At 34.7% G+C, this 23,750-nt stretch overlaps 1 protein-coding gene across 15 annotated transcripts in view; it reads left to right on the plus strand.

Moving 5' to 3' along the window:
* Lclat1 (lysocardiolipin acyltransferase 1) overlaps nucleotides 1-23,750 on the plus strand; it is a 155,227-nt gene that overhangs the window by 56,403 nt on the left and 75,074 nt on the right. For 9 of the 15 annotated variants that reach the window (XM_074049429.1, XM_074049426.1, XM_074049433.1 and 6 more), the window contains 3 exons: nucleotides 10,302-10,470; nucleotides 11,420-11,533; nucleotides 19,536-19,734. In XM_074049429.1, coding sequence (XP_073905530.1) covers nucleotides 10,306-10,470; nucleotides 11,420-11,533; nucleotides 19,536-19,734 — 478 coding nt within the window. In that variant the 5' untranslated portion in view covers nucleotides 10,302-10,305. Of the gene's footprint in view, nucleotides 1-10,301; nucleotides 10,471-11,419; nucleotides 11,534-12,659; nucleotides 12,821-19,535; nucleotides 19,735-23,750 lie in introns of those variants that run through there. The other 6 variants (XM_074049436.1, XM_074049441.1, XM_074049437.1 and 3 more) reach the window with 5 other exon arrangements.

A 23,750-nucleotide genomic window follows, 5' to 3' on the forward strand; every position in this document is an offset into this window, starting at 1 on the left:
CTATGGGCTCATATTTTGTGCATCCAAATTTTGTGGTCACTCCTTGCTTACTTTGGCAATCTCTATGCCACCACCAAATCATTTAGTTCTTTAATTATACATTTAACTTACTAACTCTGTGTCTCATAATGGGAAAACCAAAAAACATGAGCTTAAAAATTCAAGTGTGTGGAGGTAGATTCTGTGAAGGAAATTGAGTGATGATTTTTTTGTTGTTGTGTTTTTGAAACTGATTCTCTATAGCCCAGGATGACCTTGAATTCATTACGTAGTCCAGGCTGGCCTGGAGCTCTCCATCCTTCTTATCCACTGAAGGCTCAGAGTACAGGCATGTACTACCAAGCCCAGCTGAGATGCATATTTTTTTTTCTTTTCTTTCCTTCCTTCCCCCCCTCCCTCCTTCCCTTCCTTCCTTTTTTTCTCTCTCTCTCTTTTTTTTTTTTGGTGAACTGGAGTTTGAACACAGGGTCTGGCACTTGCTAGGCAGATGCTCTGTTACTTGAGCCATGCCTCCATCCCTTTATGCTTTAGTTATTTTATAGGCAGTGTCTTGAGGTTTTTGCCTGGACCATGATCTTTCTACTTCTTATGTGGCTAGGGTAACAGGCACACACCAGCATATGCGGCTTTTTCCTTAGGATGTGGTCTTGCTAACTTTTTTGCCTGGTTTGGGCTTGAACCACAGTGGTCCTGGTCTCCACCTTCCAAATAGCTGGGATTATAAGTATGAGTCACTATGCCCAATCTAAATCATGATTTGTAGTGACCTTTGTTAGGCCCAGGATCATTGGTTGTACCATTGTAGTTTTAGGTTAGCAAAGTTACTTTTATCATTCCTATCTCAATGTATGTTTTTGCTGCTTCTTAATTTGTAAAAATTTCCTTTGAGCCAGGAGTAAGGCAAATGATCTTTGGTAAAGAGGTTTGAGTTATTTCTACTTCAACACTTAATTATTTTTGCCTTTTTGTTTTAGCTTTCCTCAGATTTGAACTCCGGGCCTCATTCTTGCTAGGCAGGAACTCTACCACTTGAGCTACATTCCCAGTAATTATTTTTGCTTTGATTGTGGGATCATAGATACAGGAAATACTGGAAAATGACTTACTTTGGTTGTGCTTAAACTGCTTTCTCTCTCTTAGCTCTCCTTTTTACTGTAAAAATGACAAATGGAAGTGTTTTCTTCTTAAAAATTTTTAGAAAGTTTCAATTCCCTTTGCCCTCATTCATAATTGCAGCCTGTCCCATCCTATAGAGGTGACCATGTGTACCATTGGCAGCCATCCTTGTACAGATTTCTGTGCATTTACATTTGTTTTTTTGGACTGGGTGTCACTATGTTGCCCAGATTCCTGGGCTTAGACAAACCTCTTACCTCAGCCTCCAGAGTAGTTGGGACTATAAATGTGTACCACCATGCCCATCTAGATTTATCTGTATTAATCATGTAGCAGCAGGGATTTGGAGGGTCATGGTTTCCCCTTTTCAAATACAGTATCACATTGTTTTTCTGTTAGCAATACAATATCTTAGCTGTTCATTTTTGAAAATAAGCTTGACCTCATTCTAGCTGCTAGAATGCTGCTAGTGTTTTTTAGCGTTGGATGTACCAGTTTATTTAGCTCTTCTGCCATCAGTAGACATTTATGTTTCTCATTTTCCTATTTGACAATGCTGCAGTGAAACATGTTTGTACATGCAGTTGAGTATTTCTCTGGGGCAAATGCTAAGAAAGAATTCGTGATGGGAGGCACATTACAAATTGATATAATTGGCACTTATCTGTTTATCCTCTGAAGTGACTGTACTGTTTTAGCTGTGCAGGCAAGGGCACCACCAACAATTCTAGAATATAAAAGACAAAATGCACATTTTTGCCAATTTGGTGGGTATATTTTCTTAATTTTAATTTGCTAATAAGTAAAGATGAGTAAGATCACTAATGGTGACATTCTGTTTAATAGTCTACTTCCTTAAAGAATTTAAAGTGTCTTATAATAAAAAGATAATAAAAGTGATGATGCTGCAGAAAATAAAACTAAAAAATTGTGATTAAAGAGGTAATAACCATAATTTTTGTTTCTAGAATTGAATGTTAAATGTAGCTATGATCCTTCTGCCCTTAGAGACCCGAAAGAAAAACAAATGAACTTTTCATTTTGAGAATAAAGAAACATACATTTCATCAAAGAGGACAGTTGTGTTTATGTTATGCCAAGTTTGGAAAACTTATATGGATCCTTGTGGGGTGCTCAGAAGAGCTTGCATATACTCTTAGGCAGCAGTTACAAAGAAAATGCAGACATGTTCATCAGAATGGGACTGTGCAAATTAGCATGCACATGTGGATTTAAAGTAAATTAATCAGCTCATAAATATTTCACTTAATGTCTGTGAAAAAAAATAATCAATGTGGTTGAGTCTGAATGAGGACCTTACATGAAGAGCCGTGCATAAGAGCATCTGTCTTTAACTACTTGACTAGTCAGCACAGCTAATGCCTTCAGATTGTTAAATAAGCTCAGTAATCAGGCTACGATTATTATAACTGTTAAAACATTTAAATTTTTACTGCTAAGGCAACCTTTGCAATAATGACTATTATTATAAATGTAGTAATTGACATTAGTGTTCACATTTTCATTTTATGCATTTGACTTGCATTTGATTCAAGACCATATTGCTTATTTAGTTGGATTAGTCTTAGAAAAATTATAAACTTATCTGATATATTTGTCTTAAATGACTCTCAAAGGTTGCTTTTTCTAATAGAGTATTTTTATTAGGGGCCAAAACAAATAATTCTCTCATACCTTAATTAGTGTGTTCTTAACATTTTTATAATTAAGATATTTTAAATTGTAAAATACATGCTTATTTTAAAAATTAAAGTAATGTAAAAGTACACAAACTCAAAAGTGAAAGCTCTTTTCCTTCCCTGTTTCTGCCAGGGTTGGTGACCAATAAAAATATTTTTTTGTTGTTGCTAATGTAACCTATAATAAAAAAGTATAGTATATGTGCAGATTGGCCATTGGTAGTCTAAAAATCATTGTTGGTGAACATGCCTGTAGCCACCATTCTTAAGAAATAGAACACTGGCAGTACCTCATGAGAGCCCCGTGTACCCCCACCATAACTATTATCTTTTTGTTAGGCATTTCCTTGTTTTTCTTTGAAGTTTTGCTACCTTCATATGTATCCCCAAACACTATAGACAGACAGATCAATAGGTAGGTAGATAGATAAATAGATTTTGTTATTTTGCTGTTTTTTGAAAAAATTGAGAAGTAATATACTATGACATTGTTTCCATTAGCTGAAGGTTCATTCAAAGGTACAAGGTCTTTGGATGATCATCTGAATTTAGTTCCCAGATACTGAAGCAGATCCTCTTCTGGTGATGGTAATGGGCAAGTTCATACATGAATGAATCTTGATAAACAGGGCTCACCACAGTTGGGGCATCATGCAGGACTCTGCAGATGTTGGCTTGTCCAGTAGGAATATTTTTTCTGCTTCTGAGTACATGGTGTCCTTCCATCTCTCATGATAGTTGTGGCAGATAAAGTGAGTGTCATCTGTGGAAGAGAGAGCAGAAATTATATTAGCACATGGTCAAAAAGCCAAGTATAGATTAGAATTTGAGGCAGGTTCACCCAGGCATTCTGTACTTGGCTCAGAAAGGTGGTTTATTCGGTAACAAGGATTTGGGGTGCACAACTTTCAGAGTCTTTCTTCTGATTCTCCCTCCCTTAATTTGGACCAAATGCCTCTTTTGTCTTTAAGGATGGGTGTCCTGGGATATTTCTTCAGAAGCATCTTTGAGATTCCTTTGACCTCTCACCCATGTTGGATGTCTTGTTTGTTGTATTTCAAGTCTCCCTTGGTTTTTGTTTACTCCTTTGTTTTAGTGGAGCCCATTTTCCAGTACCTTCTTGAAAAAAAAAAAAGATTATTTGAGAAGTAATATTGGCACCTTTCATGTATGATAGTGTTTTTATACTAATGTAATACTTGGTTGATAAGTGACTGGTTGGAAATAATTTTCTTCAGAAATTTACAGGCATTCTGTTTTTATCTTGTTTCTGGGAGCCCAAAGCTAATTTATCTTGTGATCTTTTGTGTATAACCTGTTTTTTCTCTAGAAGTTTTCTGAGATGTTCTTTGTCTCAACTGTCCTTAAATTTACAATAGTGTGTGCCTTGATTAGTATCTGTTTATATCTGTTACCTTCTTGACTATGTGTTGTTGATTTCCTCCTCTCCAGTTTCTTACTAACCTCCATCAGTACCTTGTAAGTACCTTGTATTTTTAGTAGATGGGATTTCCTATCTTTATCTCTAATATCCTTTATCAGCTTTATTTTCTAACTCTTGTTAAGTTTTTAAATTTCGGTAGACATTTGATATTTTAAAATTCCACTTGTTCTTTTATTATCTGAATAGTTCCTTAATTTTCTCACAAGAACATGTTATTTTTGTCTCCTGAATGCAGAATTTGTCTTCCTAAAAATATTGTTTTCTTTGAAATTTTTTTCTCCTGAGTAGTTTCTGTCAAGTATACTTTTTCCTGTGTATTTTAGTTTCTAATATAGGAGAGTGTTTCCTCAGATGCCTCTTCATCTGCTTGTAATGAGCAGCGGATGGCTTAACAAGCCGGTTCGAAGCTTGCATGTAGGAGAAGCTTATGAAATTTGGGCTTTACTCTGGGGGGATTTAAATGGACTGTTTATTAAGGAATGTTCCAGCATTTCTGTAGTTTCGTCCTTCCTTGTGGCCTCAGATTCCCAGAGAAGTGTGTTCCAGTTTTCTGCCTATAGCTGTATTTGTTCAGTGTAGTAGCACTAGCCATATGTGACTATTTGAACTTAAAAAAAATTAAATTAGATTTTCAGTTCCTCAGTAGCCCTATTTACATTTCAGTTACTCAACAATTACAGGTAGCTAATTGATGCCATGTTGGACAACACATCTATTAAACATTCTGTCATCGCAGAAAGTTCTATTGAACTGCACTAGCCTGGGAGTAAAGATCTTGTTGCCAGTCATCTGAGAACCCAACCAGGAAAGACTTATTTGTTCTTAACTTTGTAAGGATAGGAATAAAAAAATCCTTTCACTGTAGTTTTAGTAGTATTTTTTGAGAGAGCAAAATTAGATATTTAATCTTGATTTAGAACATCTGCAGACCTTTTTGTTTTTGCTTTTAATTTTCAGAATTCTTTTGACATTGATTTTCATAAAAAATTAATAAATACATATAAACAAAAATACACAAAATTAACTAATCTCATATTACAACGAGACATACCTAACTCAATAATATGCATATAAATAAGAATGATAATCATAGTATAGATAATGTTTTATAACCTCATCAATTTGGTTAACTGTATTGTTCTACTTAGTATCTGCAGTTTGCCCTTTGGATCTGTGTCTGTCCCAGGAATTCGATCTGTGGGGGCAGTACTGGTCTCTTATTTCCAGCTGTATTTGGCCAAAGGGGGAGCCCAGGAAAGAGATAAAAGAATGGGTGATGACTAAGAAGAGGCTGTGTATCTCTAGGCAGCCTCTTTTTGGTGTAACCTTGGGTTTACTATGCCTCCCCCCCATCAGACTTTCTTTATTCACCCAGAAATACTGTACTTATGTACACAAATATATATATATATTTATATTTATATGTACACAAATATATATATATATATATATATATATTTTAAGAATTTCACCTGTTCAGGTAAAAATGAGGCCATGCCATCTTTAATGTTTTGCATTTGGTTTTATTTACTGAACAAAACATCACAGACATGCTTCTATATCGGACAGTGTGAGTTACTGTATTGTCATGAATGGCTGCTAAATATTCCATAATATAAAAATACTGCAAAATGTTCCCACCTTCCCTTCTTGGTAGGCTTTATTATCTCCCACTGTTCCCTATTACAGATTATACTTCACTGAACAGTCTTGTAGCCATATCTTTATGCACTTTTGTGGTTATTTCTACATAGTAGAGATCTTGAAAGGCAATTGCTAATCGAATGTCATTTAAATTTTTATTTTGCTGATCACTAGTGAGCATACCTTACAAAGGATAATTTAGGGTTTTTAGTTAGAAAATTTACTGAATCAAAACTTTTTCCTTTTGAAAAACCATGGGGTTTTCCTGAGCGCCCAGTTAGTAGAGTGTAGTGCAAGGAGTGTAACTTCTACATAATGTGGTTGTTTGGTATTTTGGGTACTTCATTGACCCCCATATCCTCTGAATGACTGAATTTATAATTGGTTAAACAGTACTTTTAATTTCTTACATACTTTCATTACTCACTATTTACTTTTACTGTCCCCAGTTGTGACCTCCACTTTTTTTTTCTGAGAACTCCCTTGGTTATATAGTTCTTTATCTCACCTGTTTCAATATCAGGGACTTGGAGTTATGAGAACCAAATCCCTCATTTTTTCACCTGCAAATACCACTGATTTAATCAGTATTTTACATTTGAGGCTTTTGTTTGGATTAGATGAGAATGTTTGTAAAGTGCCTATTTTAGACACACTTGACATTATCAAGAGATATAGCAAAGTCCTTTTGAAATCTCAGATTTATAAACCCAGTATCACATATCACTCCCCACCAAGAAGTGCATACGGAGGAAGTAGAATAAAGTAAAGGCCCTTTGAGATTAGGATGCTGGACAGTTAGCTGGAGTTATTACTGCTTACATGATTTGTTTTCTTTTGTTTTTTTTTTTGACACCACCCTTGCAATAATAACAATCTTTGAATTTCAGCAAAATTACATATTACTTCCATGTCATGGACCTTTGGGTCGTTTATAAATAGTTGAATATTAAATATTAGGCTCTCAACCAGTGTTTTGGTTTTTTCATTTTTTTTTTCTTTCTTTCGGTGCTAGGGATCAAAACCCATGCTGTTGCATATGCTAGACAAATGCTCTACCATTGAGCATCTCCAGCTGTGTATGTATTAAGTATTTAAATACCAAGACCCCTTTATAATGTGCCTGACAAATATTAGGGGTGTAGCTCAATAGTAGATCATGCACTCAGCCTGTAAAAGGCCCTGAGCACAATCCCTAGCATGCTCCTTCCCCAAAAGAGCACTTTATGTGAGTTTCCCCCAGTGACTAATCTTAAAACCACCACTTCAAACAGGAAATAGAGCACCTTCCTTTACCCCCAAACTTCAGATGTGCTGCCTCCTAGTAATCAAACTATCTCCCTATCCCTAACCTTTGCCAACCTCTCCTGTGGGTTTGCCTTGTTCGTGGGTTTGACACTTGCATAAAAGAGTGTTCACTAAAAGATCTTTTTTTAAGACTCCAGTGAGATGGAGTCTTGTGAACTTTTTGCCAGGGGTAGCCTGGAGCAGTAATCCTCCCAATCTCAGCCTCCTGCGTAGTCAGGTAAAAGCCACTGACTCCTGACTTTTGAAAAATTTAACTATTCCAAGTGTGTATCCTGTCTTGTCTGTCTGTCTGTCTGTAGGTCTATCTGTCTGGGTTTTTTGGTTGTTGTTTTTGCAATGTTGGGGATCAAACCTAGGGTCTTGTGTGTGGTAGATAAGCACTGTGTCCCTGGCTATGACTGTAATTAATTTGTAATCTACTTCGTGCATCAAACCTTTGAGACTTGGAAGACAATACAGAAAAGGTCTAAATTAAATGCAGAGCCAGGGAGGAACTCTAAGGGAGAAATGGAGAGACCATTAAATTTGTGAGACCTTGGCTTGGGAGAAAACTCAGTGGTAGAGTATGCGCTTTGCATTCCTAGCACTGCACATAAGTTAAAATAAATAAATAAAATTGAATGCAGATTTGTGAGAGTTTTGGTAATGTTTGTCATATTCATTGTTGTATCCCCAGCTAGCACAGTGCCTGGCACACAGCAGGGATCTCTTTGTGTTTATCGAATCATTGAAAATGAATAAAGGACTGAAAGGTTGGGAGAGAAATAGAAGTAGGATAGAGAAATAACTTTAGAATACATTTGGTCTGAGTAACCCCAGTATATTCATGCAAATGCATCCCTTTATGTTAGTTTAAGTGTTTAATATATGTTTAAAGGTTAACTTGGTTCTCTGATTCTCATCTCCTTAGCAGGAGACAGGTAGCATGATGTAGTGAAGAAGTAATAGGCAGAAAAGATTGGATGCTACTATGTGGATTTAGGATAGCCATCTTAACTCGTCTAGGCCTTAGCTTCATCACTATACAATGAAAAGATTTCATTAGATGATAGCTAAGTTCCTATAACTGTATTTTTTCATTAAATCAGAAATTGTTAACTGAGGAAGAAGTAAACCAGTGCCTTTGCTAGGGAAGCAGTAATATGTGGATAAGTGTAGCTCTGTAGGAGGGGCAAGGAATGAGTGTCTAAACAGAGCTAGCTGAAGACTGATTGGCAGGAAAAAACAGATAGGAAAAAGTAGTCACAGGGTGTTTAGTAGAGTAGGAGCACTGAAGGATTTTTTTTTTTTTCCAGAGAAAGAATATAAAAGGAAGTAGGGGTTGAGAATACTGAACTTAAAAAAATTTTTGTTTTCCCACCCACACCAAGTCCCTGCTTTTTTTTGTTTGTTTTCTTTTGTTTTGTTTTTTTTAAGCTGCAAATTAAAGATTGGGGAGAAACTGCTTTTGATGTCTTTTAATGCAAAGAGGAGGAATCTGGAACCACAGGCCTGTGAGATGGAGCTTTTGGCCTACTGCTTCCTAGGGATCTTTTTTCTCTGCCATTACTCCCTCACCCCTCACCCTCCTTCTTAAAAGTTCAAATGTAGAGGTAGCAAAAAGCCATTTAAAAAAAATATTTATTTAGGTCTGGGGTTTGAACTCACGTCCTCATGCTCATTAGGCCTAGTAAGCCATGCCCCCAGCCCCTGTATTCTGTTTGTACTTTGAAGAATTTTGTATAGATGCTGTCAAGTACTAGGAGAGATTTAAAGATATACTTGATATCCATTTAAACTTGATTCTGTGTTATTGGTAAGGTATTTGACCTGTTTTGTTCTTTTGTCTCTCTCTTTTTTTTTTTTTTGCAGTACTAGGGTTTGACTAAATAAAGGCTTAGCATTTGCTAGGCAGTTACTGTACCACTTGAGCCATGCCCCTGGCTCTTTTTGCTTTAGTTATTTTTGGAATAGAGTCTTAGGTTTTATGTCCAGCTGGCCTGGACCATGTTCCTTCTATTCCTGTGTCGCTGGAAGGGCAGGTAGATGCCACCCACACCCAGTTTTTATTGGTTGAGGTGGGTTCTTAAGAGCTTTTTGCCCAGGTTTATGGCTGAGCCACCTTGCCTTGCCTTGTCTGACATTTTTAAAAAGCACCATTATTTTCAAAATTTTATTTCTGTTTTCTTCTATGATTCTTTTTAAAAAGTTCCAGAGATCAAGACCTCTGGAATTTAAAAAAAAATTTATCCTTTTTACATTTTGTAATACATGAATTTTAAGGCCATTATTGTTTTCATAGTTCTAATGTTTTCAAAAATTTTATTCTGAGGCAAGCTATATTTTTGCTTTATTGTAATTTAGATTTTAAAAATCAGATATTTTATTTTTCATTTTGAACTATGTGCCCAACCATTTATTTTAAAATATCCACATTAAATTCTAGCTATGAGGACCCACTAAAGTAATCCTTTGGAAAGTAGTTTAGTAAAGTCAGTACGTGTATGATTTCTACTTTCCCTTTCAGCTCCTAAAGAGCCAGTTCAAGAACAAGTGCCCAAAGATGTTTTTTAGAGTTAATGTAAAGAATGAACATTTCTAGATGTCTTGTTTTATTTTAGTCCACTCTGTCATATTGCTATTAGGTGTCCTTGCTGTTGGGAGGCTGTTCTGCTATTCTCTATTATTTCTACCTCTGGGTAGGGAAAAAAAAAAACCTCTGGAATATTTTAAGCTTTTGTGCTAGATAACATTCTGGAAAATAAAATATACTGTTTTATGTTAAATACTAATTGATTAAAATGAAAGGTTTCTTAAACTACACTTTTTTTTCCTTATAGATCAAATTTTTACTTTATTGAGAATTCAGTTTCTAATGTATTGGTAACTTGTTAGACTTGTAGAATATGTTAGAGGATCACATCCATGAAATTCAGTTTCTTTTCCTTTATCAGAGCCTTTTCAGTAGCCCTATAATTAGAATATTATATATGTATATATATACACACATTCATACATATATGTATATATCATTCTGATGTGAAATTTGAGCTGTTAAGTGTATAGTAATAAAATATATTCTTTGGTTTTTTTTGTTTTATATCTTTCAGAATCATGGTGTCATGGAAAGGGATTTACTTTATACTCACTCTGTTTGGGGGGAGCTTTTTTGGAAGCATTTTTATGCTGGGTCCTATTTTACCTTTGATGTTTGTAAACCCATCGTGGTATCGCTGGATCAACAACCGCCTTGTGGCCACCTGGCTCACATTACCTGTGGTAAGTTATACACCAGAGAAGAGGCTGTTAGCTTGTATTGGAGTGGCGCAATTCATTGATTTTATTATGTTACAGTCAAATTTGCACTCTAGAAGAAAAATAAGTCCTTCGTGTTTTATAAAAGGCACGTTAGAGTTTTAAAGGGGAAAATAGAAAAACTAAAGAGAAATAAAAATAACTTATATCCTTAAAATAATTAAGAATCATAGGATATTAAGATCTTTCCATATTCTTTATGAATTTTTTTTTAATTTTTTATCACTGAAGTATACTTTACATATAGTAAATTGTATAAATCTTAAAGGTGTGGATTGAAGATAATTTTTTTTTGTTTTTTATAAAACAATGACAAAAGTTAAGATTCATATTAGTAAACTTTTTTCTAAACTTATGATATTGATGTGATTGATTCAGTTCTTCACAGTAATCATAGAATTTAGAAACAAAATGATTTCTTATTTGTTAGAGTAGGTTAACTATATCAGTAAGGTCAAAGAGCACACAAAATATTCAGTATTGTCTTATAACACCTGTACTTTCTGTGAGGTCATGCACACTATTGTGAGCACATCTATCACTGATCATAAGCTGGTGACTTTTTGTTGGGTTCTAGTCTACACTTCTTCCTTCTCCTTCTGGGACTGATGTGGCTTCAACTCTTTTCTGTTGCTGCTAATCAACAGGGCCTTCCCCCAAAGTTGAGTGAGGTGTATGTAGTTGCCTTCCCCTGAATATTTAGGTTATATTTCCTGAGAGTGTTCAGTTTGTTCTTTTTACTGATCAACAGCTGGAATTTAAGGTTGCTAGGTTTATTGATCTGTCATGGTAGAGAGGTAATTAGTATAATATCTGAAAAAGAAAACAAGAAGGTAAATGCTCTTTTCTGGTTGATAAAAGGATTTTTTTTTTTACCTATTTCATTTAAATTGAGCTGTCTATCCCCCCTCAGGCTACAAGCAAAGTGCTGGCCCAAGTGATGTTTGTAGAGAAGAAAGTATCCATGATAATGTTATATACCACTTACATGGAGGTTGACTGGAAGATATTTCCAAAAACAGTAGTGGTATGGGTTTCCTAACCTTGTTTGGGGGTACTTGTTTCTTGAATGTTAATAAATCATTTACTATGAACTTTTTGAGTTTTAAAAATGAAACCTGTGATATGTACTTTTACAATCTGCATTCATCCTTTGCTGAAAGTTATTTATGTTTTAAATTTTTATTCTGATATATGTGTTTTATGAAATGTAATACTACTAACCTTTCCTCCCATCATGACCCTCTTCTCTTCTTCCCCTCTTTGCTATACTTGCAGTTAAAGTTGCCTGCTCTATGAGCAAAAAGAAAGGGATGCTAGTTTACTAGTAGATAATAACTAACCATGGTATGGTTGCATATTTCACTGAAATACAAGAAGAATGTGAATGTTTTGTTAAAAGTAAAAAGGGGTATTGATGATAATAGCTGTTTACCACATATGTGACACATATGCCATTTTATCCTGATTTTACAGAAGGAAATAGAAACTTTGAGGAATTAAACAATTTGCCCAAGATCACATGTGTAAGCAAATTATTTAAGTAGAGCTGAGATTAAATCCAATCTATCTAGTGATAGAGCCTTTGTGATCAAAAACCTTCAAGGATTCCTAAGAATCATGTGGAGCCTTATTAGCTCATAGTGGGTTGGAATTTCATTGGCACTTCATGAATGTTTCAAAAAAAAAAAAAAAGAAAATTTGAAGTTCTTTCAAGCTAAGGAATACCTGACTTGAGGGGAAAAAAAAATCTGAGAAACTCATTAGTCATAAAATTAGTGTCAGTAATAGAATGATTTTCTCACAGAGCAAAGTTTGTATGAAGTAGTCACATACAAACTTCTCTTTTGCTAGAGACGCCAAAGGTAGATTGGTGAATTATCTGAAGCAGGTGCATATTAGTAAGTATTTTTTGGCTTGCACCATACCTCCAGTTCTGATTTCTGGTATTTGCTACTTTCTTCTTAGTTTGGGTATAATTTCCCCCACCCCCCCAACCCCACTTTCCCCATGGTACTGAGGTTTTGAACTCAGGGCCTTCTCCTAGCTAGGCACGTGCTTTATCACTTGAGCCACTTAAGCTCCTTAAAGTAGAAATTTAATCTGCTAATTTTAAATGTTTCTTCTTTTCTGGTTTTGTTTTGTTGAGACAGGGTCTTGCTATGTAGCCCAGGCTGTCCTGGAACTTGGCTATGTGTCCCATTCTGGCTTCAAATTTGCATCCCTTCTGTCTTACTTAGCCTTTTGAGTGCTGGTGTACAGGCACGAATCACCATACCTGGGTATTTCTTCTTTCCTTTTATCAACTTTAAAGGTACATGATTCTAAGCATTGTGTTAACTGTATCCCACAAATTTGATGCTCTATGTCTCTTATTACTTAGGTTGGTTTTGGGGGGGCATTGCTGGGAACAAACCCATGACCTTATGCCTCAGCTCCTGATATATTTTCTAATTACGTTTTGTGATTTCTTCTTTGATCTGTGGGTTATTTGGTTATTTGAAAATTTGCCGTTTAATTTCTAAATGTCTGGGAATTTTCTAGATATTTTATCGTTAATTTGAATTTATTCTAATTACTTTGTGGTCAAAGAACATACTCCGAAAGGTTTCAGTCTTGTGACTTGTTTTATACTATTGAATGGCATACCTAGTTCATAGCAAGTTCTACATTCCTCTTTTGCTTACTGTATTGATGAGAGCAGCTAAAAGTTGTATAGAATCTGGGAAATGTCTTTTTTTCTAGGCAGCAATATGCACAATTAAAGCTCTTATTACTCTGGAAGAAATGTGGGCAAGTTAGTGGATAACTTTTGCAATAGCTGCTTCTACTGCTGTTGCTTCTAATAATAGAATTACTAACACAGCAAAATTATGTCACATGTATGTTTGTGTAATTTCAGTTACATGTACTCAGATTGATGAGGAAAGAGTGGACAGAAAAGACAAGGAATTTTCCCTGCTTCGTGAGAGATTAAATGGGAAATGAGTGCTTCTCTGCTGAGTATTATTCTTGTGTTTAAAGATAGATAGATGGATAGATGGGTAGAGTTATATGGATTTACAGATATATAGATATATCTATGTAGATACACATATATATATATATATATAGATATTTTGGTGGAACTGGGGTTTGAACTCAGGGCTTCATGCTCACTGGGTAGCATGAAGCTCTACCACTTGAGCTTTTTCACCAGCCCTTTTTTTGTGTTGGTTATTTTTGAGATAGGATCTCATAAACTGTCCTGGCCGGCCTTGAATTACAATCCTCCTGATCTCCACCTCCCAAGTAACTAGGATTACAGGTGTGAGCCACTGACGCCAAACAAAGATAAATAGTTTTAAACACTTGCAAACCAGTCATGTCATCTGATGTTCAGCTGGAGAAATAGCAGTCTGGTCCAGCACTGGGAAAAACTGGCTGAACTGGGCTTAGCATGCCGATTTCTTGAGAGGCACCTTTCTCTGAGATTTCTACTGATAATTTGAGTTGTTCTTGACTTTTGCTTTATTATCTTGTGTTAAGTTTTAGAACTTAACACTTAGGTTAACTACTGCTGTACTATTAAACTGATATGTATTTGAAAAATGTCTATTAGTTTAGTTGTTTAGTTCACAGTCATAGTGCGTCAAGCAGAGAGAATCTTTTAGCTAAGAAATTAAGAGAACTCTAAACCCCTATAACTAGTATACAGAAGAACTGATGCCCCAATTTTAAACTAGTGAATATCTGTATTGAGAAAAGTGGAGAAAAACTTTCAAGGCTATAGTTTATCATCTTTAATTTTGTATTTTTACTAGTTTACTAAAAACTCTAAATGAGTTTTTAAGTACATTTTTTATTCAAAAGGAATTTAATCTAAAAATTCTTTTCTCTCCTATAGGTATTCTTTATTTTAGGTAATCTCAAATAATTAAAAATGCTTTTCCACTAAAAATAAAATAGGATAAACGCACTTAAACTAATTCCTGCTTTATAGAAATAATCACAAAATGATCTTTTCTTTTATAAGCTTCTCTTGTGCATTAAACGATTTGTTGGCAGGATTTTTTTTTCTGTCTTGCTGTTTTTAAGGAGCACATTTCCTTGGTTAAATGAGATATAGCAGTAAAATCTTGTACAATCTTAGAGTTAGAGGAGACTTAGAGGTCACCTAGTCTAACCTACCTCTGTGTGCAGGTATCTCTTCTAGATCAGCCTGCAGAATGATCATTCAATCCTTCTTTGAACATTTGTATAATGAGTGCTACATATCTGTTCATTTCATTTTTGGAAAGTTTTTCTTTTTTTTTTTTTTGCAGTGGTATAAATCAAACCCAGGGCCTCATGCATGCTAGGCAAGCACTCCACCACACTCCAAGCCTTTATTTTTGCACAGTTCCATTCATCTAATTAATACTGTAAGGGCCAATTCTGCATTTGCACAGAGCAGTTTTTGCTGTTCAAAATTCCGAGTCTTAGCGACAATTTGACTGTTAACAAATTATTTGAGATGATGAAAATTACTTGGTGTTCAGTCCTTTTCCCATAAATCATAGTAAGGAATTTAGAGGTTTTAAGAGGTCTTTTTTTTTTTTAAGATTATGTTTTTTGTTGTTGATGTTGCAATATGTCTTTATTTTGCTTCCATTTTTTTTCTTTTATTCATATGTGCAGAGGTCATTTTTAACTTTCTACCTAGGACCCAGTTACTTCACTGCTTGCTGATTGCATTCTAGTCTCTAGAACAAAATAGATGTTCAGTAAATACAGGTGGCTGAATTTAATAGCTGTCTACACTATTGCTCTCAAGAAAGTAGGTGCTCTGTGTTTGAAAAATGACTTGAGATTTCAAGGCCTTAAACAGCTAAGGATTTGGGGAACCCTACCAAAGCTAAGCCTGAAAAACCAAAGGAGACTTGGAGATGAATGTCATGGAGTTAAAGATCCATTGAAATGATGAATGAGAGCAAGGGGAAGGATGGCAAACTGACTCTCTTGATTATGAAGAGAACCTTGCATCTTTGTAGTTCATACAGGGTAGAACACTTGGAGGTAGTAAGTAGAGGTATATAATAGATCCTTAAAAATTGTTTCATATTTGTAATTCTAGGAAAAGTCTTTGACCAATTAGGTAAAAACTATGAGAATTGTTACTCTTAAATGAATATAAGATAATGTATCACAAAATTTTGAAAGATTACTATTTAGTTTCTTATTGCCAAAAGTGTTCTTTACAAGAAATAGAACAAATCCTAGAAAGATGACAATAGTTTCCTTGTAATCTAGATAATTTGAATTCTGGAGTTCTTTATAAACATTACAACTTTACTTCAGTGTAGCCTATTTATTATTCTGTCTTTTTAGGAGCTGCAAATAATGTTGTCTCATATTAAAAATGATTTACATGAGCTTGAGACCCAGGCTGTGGAAAAGGTTACACATAACTTTCACTCATGTTCTAGTGCTAGAAGTCAAGGGAGAGAATGCCAGAAGAGATGCTCCGACAAATAGTCTTGAGTGTTTGGACATTTTCCATAATGAAAAGCTAAAGATGGTTTGGAATCCAAGAAGTAATATTTTAGAAATGTACATCATGAGTTAGAGTTGAGGTTTAAGGAATGTAGGCTTAAGATTTTTAACTTTTTCAATAGTGCAATACACAATAGTGAATTTATTTCTACCAGTTAAGCATAGGGTATTCAGCATTTCAATTCAAATATGAAAAGAATATCATATTTTAGAGGTAATCCAGCTTAATTTTGCATAGTGACTTCATACATATCCTTTGGGACAAGATGTAATTCGGTGGTGTGCTTTGGCATCACCTACCAAACAGTTACTAGAAAAAGATATTTCTTACTATGTGCCAAAGCCTGGAGGACTTTGCCATGTTCTGCTCCATCATGATGAAATCTTCCATAAGGGACTTAACTTTCCCGAGACTTCTTGGAGTAGAAACTATATTACTTGAAAATTTATGAAGCCTTTTTTTTCTTTTAATTTTTTTCCTTTATTGTTGTGTGGGGTGGGGGTACATTGTGGCACTGACAAAGGCTCTTACAATGTATCAAATATATCATATTTTCACCCTCTCCACTGCTTTCCTTCATCCCTTCTCCCCCCTGCTCCCCCGATTGCTAGAACAATTTAGACAGGTATCATTTTTGTCTTTACATACATGTGTACATATTATTTACACCATATTCATCCTCCTACCCCTTTCCCCGCTACCGCCCCTCCTCCCTTCACCAAACACCCCCATCCCAGAACCTGTTCCTCCCTCCTGTTCTCTGCTTTTGTAGAAGAAAACACATAAAAGATCGAAACAGAAATGTGGAGTTTTTGCTAGTTTAAGATAAAGACATCTACACAGGGAAATTCCTTGTGTTGTTTCCATGTGTATATATATTATGACCCTAATTGGTTCATCTCCTATAGTCCTCTTCACTCCTCCCTGGTTCCCTTCCCATAGTGTCCCCAGCCAGTTTAAGATTTCTGTATTCATTCCTGTATAGTGAGCACATCAACCACATTCAAGTTTTTGGTTTCTTTCCCTACCCTGCCCCTCCTGTGTGTGACCTCTCCTTAGTGTGACCTGCATCCTATAACATTGCTGCATTTTTTTAGGTCTACAGTCTGCATGTGAGGGAGAACATGTGGCTTTTGGCCTTCTGAGCCTGACTAACTTCACTAAGATTATGTTCTCCAATTCCATTTACCTGCAAATGACAATGGACCCTTTTGAAAATGGAAGGCATTCTTCCTATGTACATATGTACACACTCACATGTTTTCGTATGCAATTTCAAGAGGGTTGTATGTGTTAACCTGCTTAGAAGCTGTCCTTTATGGCATGATAGGTGCCAGGTTAAATGTCCATGTCCTTGAGTGAATTTGCACCCTGGGGAAGTAACTTAAAGGGCATCATTGGATATCAGTAGCTGTTATAGTTCAAATGACCTTACTTTCTTTCCTCATCAGGGTGGTGTTACTCTTGGCTGTGTAACAGTGTATAGTGTAACATTTCTAACTTCTTTTCACTTTACCACTCTTTTTCTTTAGCTAATACTATTTTAACCTTGATTTTTTTCTTGATCTTGTTTATTCTGATGTTTTGAAGGCTTATTCTATTGTATTATAAAAGGATTTTATTGTGAAATATATGCTCTAAAAAGTTAATAAAGACACAAATCCACTTATTAATTAATATTAAATATAACTATTGACTAGGTCAAGAAATAAAATATTGCCAGCCCTCCAGCTAGCTCTACTTAGCACATCAGTCAAAATGCCCTTCTTTTAAGCAGAAGTAGCCACTAATGACTTTTTAAAAAGTCGTTTCGTTGTTCTTTATACTTTAAGCATCTACATATTTGCTCCCCCCAAATATCCTAGCTTTTAGAAAGCTTTATATATGGATATTTATTGTATGCAATCTTTACTTGATTGTTCTGCTTCTGTTTTCAACATTATGTTTGTGTCTTCAGTGCTGCTTTAGATACCTGCAGTTCATTTACTTTCATTGTTGAATTGTTTTCCACTACCTGACTGTACCAATTCATTTGTTGTATTTTGAAAAGGTAACCATGATATTTTCCTAAGAGTACCTTTTGATTTATTTTATTTTACTTTAATTTTACTGTTTTTTGGTGGTACTGGAGATGGAACTCAGAGCTTTGTGCAAGCTACAGAAGTGCACTACCACTGGGCTGCATCCTCAGCCTTGCGCCAATTCTCTCTCCATTCACAGTGGAATAAAAAATTAACCAGTATATTTTTACATGTAAACAATTCAAAATTCAAATAAAAGATGGAGCCAGGCACAGTGACTTGCATCTGTAGTCCCAAAGGAGGTTAAAGCTGGAGGACCACTTGAGCCCAAGAGTTTGAAAACAGACTGGGCAACATAGTGAAACTCAAAAATAAATAAATTAATAAATTAATAAATAAGATTGAAATCAACAGGCAGGTTTTCTTATTATCTATTATTTTACTTTTAAGAATTCTATTCTATAATACACTTTTATTCTAAATATTTCATATATATTGTATTCATGGCCATTAAAAAACTTAATGGAGAGCTGGACACCTGTGGCTCATTCCTGTAATCCTAGCTACTCAGGAGGCTGAGATTGGGAGGAGTGTGGTTCTAGGGCAGTTTGAGTAAAAAGTTTGAGAGACCCCATCTCAACAGAAAAAAGCTGAGCATGGTGGAATGCACTTGACATTCCAGCTACTTAGGAAGAATAAAATAGTAGGATTATGGCACAGTCCGGGCTAACCTGGGCAAAAAGCAAGATCCTAGTGCCAAAATAAACGGAGCAAAAAGGGCTGGAAGAGTGGTTCAAGTAGTAAAATGCCTTCCTAGCAAAACCCTGAATTCAAACCCCAGCACTGTTCTCCTCCCCCCCCCAAAAAAAAGTTAAATGGAACAAATTCAGCAAATATTTGTTCTGCTGTATGCCAGACACTATTGTTGGTAATGGGGCTGCAACATTTTATTTTAATAGATGTACAGTTATTTTATTCTTTATGTATTATTAAAGTGAATCTTTTGATTAACAAAAGATTATTTTACAGAAAATAAAATGTAACATTTAGTTTTCTCTTTAGCTCTGCATTCATGGTTATATTTTTGGTATCCTTTCTAGGAAAAATATGTTATAATTTTACATATCTAGAACCTTACACAATAGAATCTTACACACATTTTCTTTTTTAATTTAGTAATCCATTCTGAAGATTTCAAGGATAGTTAGCATTTTTCTATCACAAAACTGTCAGAAATTTAAATTAGTAAAACTTAAAAATATAAACAGTACTTCATAAGTAGAACTTAAAAATATACTTTTTCATAGTCTCATTCTTCTAGATTAACTCCTCCCCTGATTTATTATAGAAACAAGAATCATGGGAAACTGCTTTTGTATATTAGAAATCATAAGATGTATTATAGGATATAAGATGTATTATTACATTATAAAATTTGCCTATGGAAAATCATAACTTTAAGTTGCTATATATCTGTACTGTTTGTCTCTTAGGCATTGTTGGAGACCGTGTTTGGTGTAAAAGTGATTATAACAGGTGATGCATTTATACCTGGAGAAAGAAGTGTTATTATTATGAACCATCGGACAAGAATGGACTGGATGTTCTTGTGGAATTGTCTGATGAGATATAGCTACCTCAGATTGGAGAAAATTTGCCTCAAAGCCAGTCTCAAAAGTGTTCCTGGATTTGGTAGGTTATTCACACATTATTTTAATTGGGTCACTGTTTTATATGTAAAATACCCACTCCAAAAGTAAACTTGGTAAGGTGAACTCTACTTAAGTATTGAAACCATTCTCATTAGGGTGAAAACATTTCTAGAACCAGTAGATTAGTGATAGATGATTTTATTTTCATCTCTCTGTCTTTAAGACATTTTGTTCTGAAGGAGAAAATAAGCTATTCTCAAAGAAATGGGTATAATTTCTTAGAACCACCACTCTGAAGGATATAAATTAATAGATCAGTAACTTTTTATTGCATGTTATACTTACGATTTAGTTTAGAAACTGGTCTGTGCTGATAAAGTACTTGAAATTAACTGATTCATGACCCCTCATCTAATGAGTATCAGTGGAACATCCATTGATTCCAAGCATTATGCTAGCTGCTGGTATTTTCTGAACGTCCCTTCATAGTCTTTTCTTTTTTGTCTTTTTTTTTTTTGTGTGTGTGATAATATACTACAATATCAAAGCTACTAGAAATGTTAACTTTAAATAGTCATGTTCATTGGGTGTTGGAGAAATAGGGCTGTTTCAACATTGCATGTTAAAATTAATTTCCCCTTTTCTTAGCTTACAAGTTAATGTGAAGTAGGGAACCACCTGTATATTCAAATCAGTTATGACATATGGGTATATGAAGCATCTTCTACTGTCTGACAGCCCCATCTGTGATGTGTGTATCTCTGTGTTTTCCATATGTAACATTTCTTATTTGAACTCTTTTCCTTCTAAATTATGTGTCTGTGTACTAAGATTACATTTGTGAGGGGAAAGGGCAGGCATTGTCCTCTAGATAAACTAGTAAGGAGGTTTGTTGTTGAGTTGTTAGGTATGTTTGTGTTTTAGTTGCCTTTGTGCTTGTAGTTTTGTCTTTCTCTTTGCAACTTTTCCAATATAATGTTCTTGGGGTAGTCAAGATTCGTGACATGACAGTTGGCTTCCCTTTGAGCAACAACTCCCAGAGTACAAGCAGGAAGCTAAAAGGCATTTTGTGACCTAGCCTCAGAATTCATACAGCATCATGTCCACTGTTCATTATTGCTGGACTCAGGAATGTCTTCAAAGATTCTAGGAGAGGAAGTACAAGGCCTCTCCTTTTGGTATTCAGAAATCTCAGTATTTTTAAAAACTGTCATATTTTTTAAAAACTCTGACCAAGAAGAGTTGGCAACAAAAATGATAATAATGTCTTTATTCCTAGCTCTACATGTAGTAACAGGGTATTAAGAATAACATTATGCCAACAACTTGGAAAGTATATATGAAATCAACAAATTTTACAGAAAAATACAACTGACAAAATCTAATAATATTGCCAAGAAATGAAAAAGAGAATGGAAAAAGTGACTATTGTGTTTCTAATAAAGAGATGGAATCCATAATTAAAAGTCTTCTTACAAAAGGTTTTTGGAAGATAGTGGCACCTGCTTGGTTTTCTTCATCCTTTCAAAAATAATTATCAAACCAATAAGCAGAGAAAATAAAACTGTGTTATCCATCTCTTCAGCATGATTAGGAGACAAAGATCAATACCAGAAGTTCCCAGTTACCTTAAGTAGAGCAGTAAATCCCAAAAGTGTTCCCTCTGTCCTCTCACCTTTGAAACCTATGGAAACTAGTAGTGGGGAGAAAAGGCTTAAGGCTAACCAGAGTATGAAAAACTCAGAAGCACGACTAGAATAATCCCTAGAAGAAGAAGCCTACTAATACTAAATGCCAAAATAGTGAACACAAGGAGAAAGTAGTTAATAAGCACAAGATAATAGGGAAATGATCTGAAAGATAGTGAAACCAGAAGTGGCAGCCTTTGCGAAGCATTGCTTTTTACGGAGAATCAGATACAGTAAAGAAGGAGTAGCTCCCCTTAGAAGTGGGGCCATGAAGGAAAACAAGGAAATTTAAAGAAATTAGTATCCTGAAAGAATAAAAAGAGAACCAAGAAACAACTTCCGTTTACTCTCTTTTCCCCAAGTAAATCCAAAAGAAACCAATAACCATAAAAGAATTTTGTAGCCATAAAGGAAACCTCTAAGTAGAGGGCAGAACTGGAAAAAGAAAATACTGTAACCCAACACTCTAAACAGAATTAGATATCATTAAGCAAGCATTTGGGGATATGAAATTAAACACTTTGAAAAATACAAAGAACAGTAATGAATAAGGAAACAAGATGAAATGATAGTTAAAGAAAAAACAGAATAGAAAAAATCATACCAGAAATGAAGAATAAGTTGTGAGATACCCAATAGGAAGTAAAGTAACATGAAAATTTCAGTGTATTACAGAAAAACAAAGAAAATTAAAAAGAAAAAATTGTTAGAGGAAAAGTAATTGAGATGAAAGATAGTTGAAGGAGGTCTAGCACATATATAAGGTTGAACATCCCTAATTAGGAAATTCTAAAATTTGAAATGCTCTAAATCAAAAACCGTTTGAATACTACATGATACCACTGGTAAAAAATTCCACCCCTGACCTCATGTGGTGGGTGACTATCAAAATACACAAAATTATTTAAAATATTGATTAAAATTATCTTCAGACTATGTGTATAAGTTTTATCTTAAACATAAATGAATTTTTGGTTTAGACTTGGGTCCCATTTCCAAGATATTTCATTATGTGTATGCAAATACTCGAAAATTCAAAATCTGAAACACTTCTAGTGCTAAGCATTTCAGACAAAGGATATTCAGAATCCCTAAAGAAAACAATCAAAACAATGTAACTTAACTATTACAAAGGTAATACCTAAACTGGAACTTAAAAACTTTGAATTTATATACAGTGACTGGACTATGTGGTTTCCAAGAAAGAAAATTAGACTAGAAGTCATTTGGTGAAATGAAATTGGAAAAACTGCATGTTATCAGTGAATTTGAAATGCAAGTAAATAGTCTCATTACTACATAATGTCCAAAGTTCAAAAGTTCTGTCCAAATTTAAGGCCCACATTCTCCAGCTGTGTATCAGTTTGCTCAAATTTAAATAGAGAAGGCTTTCTTATTCTAAAATTAACTTTAAAGTCAAGCATATTTAGGTAGGATCCAAGAACCATTAAGTGTGCTCTTTTAATGTCCTATATACATTTTTTTAACAGGCTTGGCTTGTCTACATTTCATTCACTTAGGAGCATAAATTTTAAAACTATAAACAAAACCCCCCTAGATTCCCATGTGTGGGTCATGTCAACAACTATCCACCTTAAATAATTTTAAGGACTCTCCTGTTGTATAAATCATTTATATTCATTTATCTTGGTCTGTCTTAAATCAGAGTTTAAAAAAATATAGTCATTTGATTCAGTTTGGGTATAGGTTCAGGGGAAGGAAAGGCAAATGTCGCTGATAATTTGGTCATGTTACTCTGTGTGTAACAAATGCTGTGAAGAGGCTTTATGTGTTATCGTACTTAAACATCACATCTGCATATCCTAACAGAATCCTGTTGTGAAAGAAAATGCAGCTCAAGAATGTTAAGTAACTTGTCTTATACATAGATACTATTGTTTGGAAATAATTTTGAAACCAGATTTGGTTTGGCTCCAGATTCAAACCACAAGGAAGATTTAATTGTAAATAAAATATGCACTTAATTTACATGTATTATAAATAACAGGTATAAAATAAAAAACTACAGAAAATTGTGTATGATTGTAAATTTCTGGGTCATCTCTTCCCTATAGTTAGTTATTCAGTCCTTTCCCATCCCCAGAACAAGTGTTGCCAGTTGTTTCCAGAGATACTCTGTGTGTGTACAAGCAGATTAATTTGTTATATCCCATTTATTATTTTTTCCACAAATAAGAAAATATGCATTCCGTTCTTTATCTTCTATTTATTTTTAGTATTTAACAATATAGCTTGGAGATAATTCCATGCTAATCCATTTATAACTGCTTTACTACAGGCACTCTTTTTTTTTTTTTCTTTTAGGGATACACACAGTATTTTTAACCTGCCCCTGCTTCTTGTCTTT

This window comes from Castor canadensis, chromosome 12 (assembly GCF_047511655.1).
Source record: "Castor canadensis chromosome 12, mCasCan1.hap1v2, whole genome shotgun sequence".
In the NCBI taxonomy this organism is placed as follows: domain Eukaryota; kingdom Metazoa; phylum Chordata; class Mammalia; order Rodentia; family Castoridae; genus Castor; species Castor canadensis.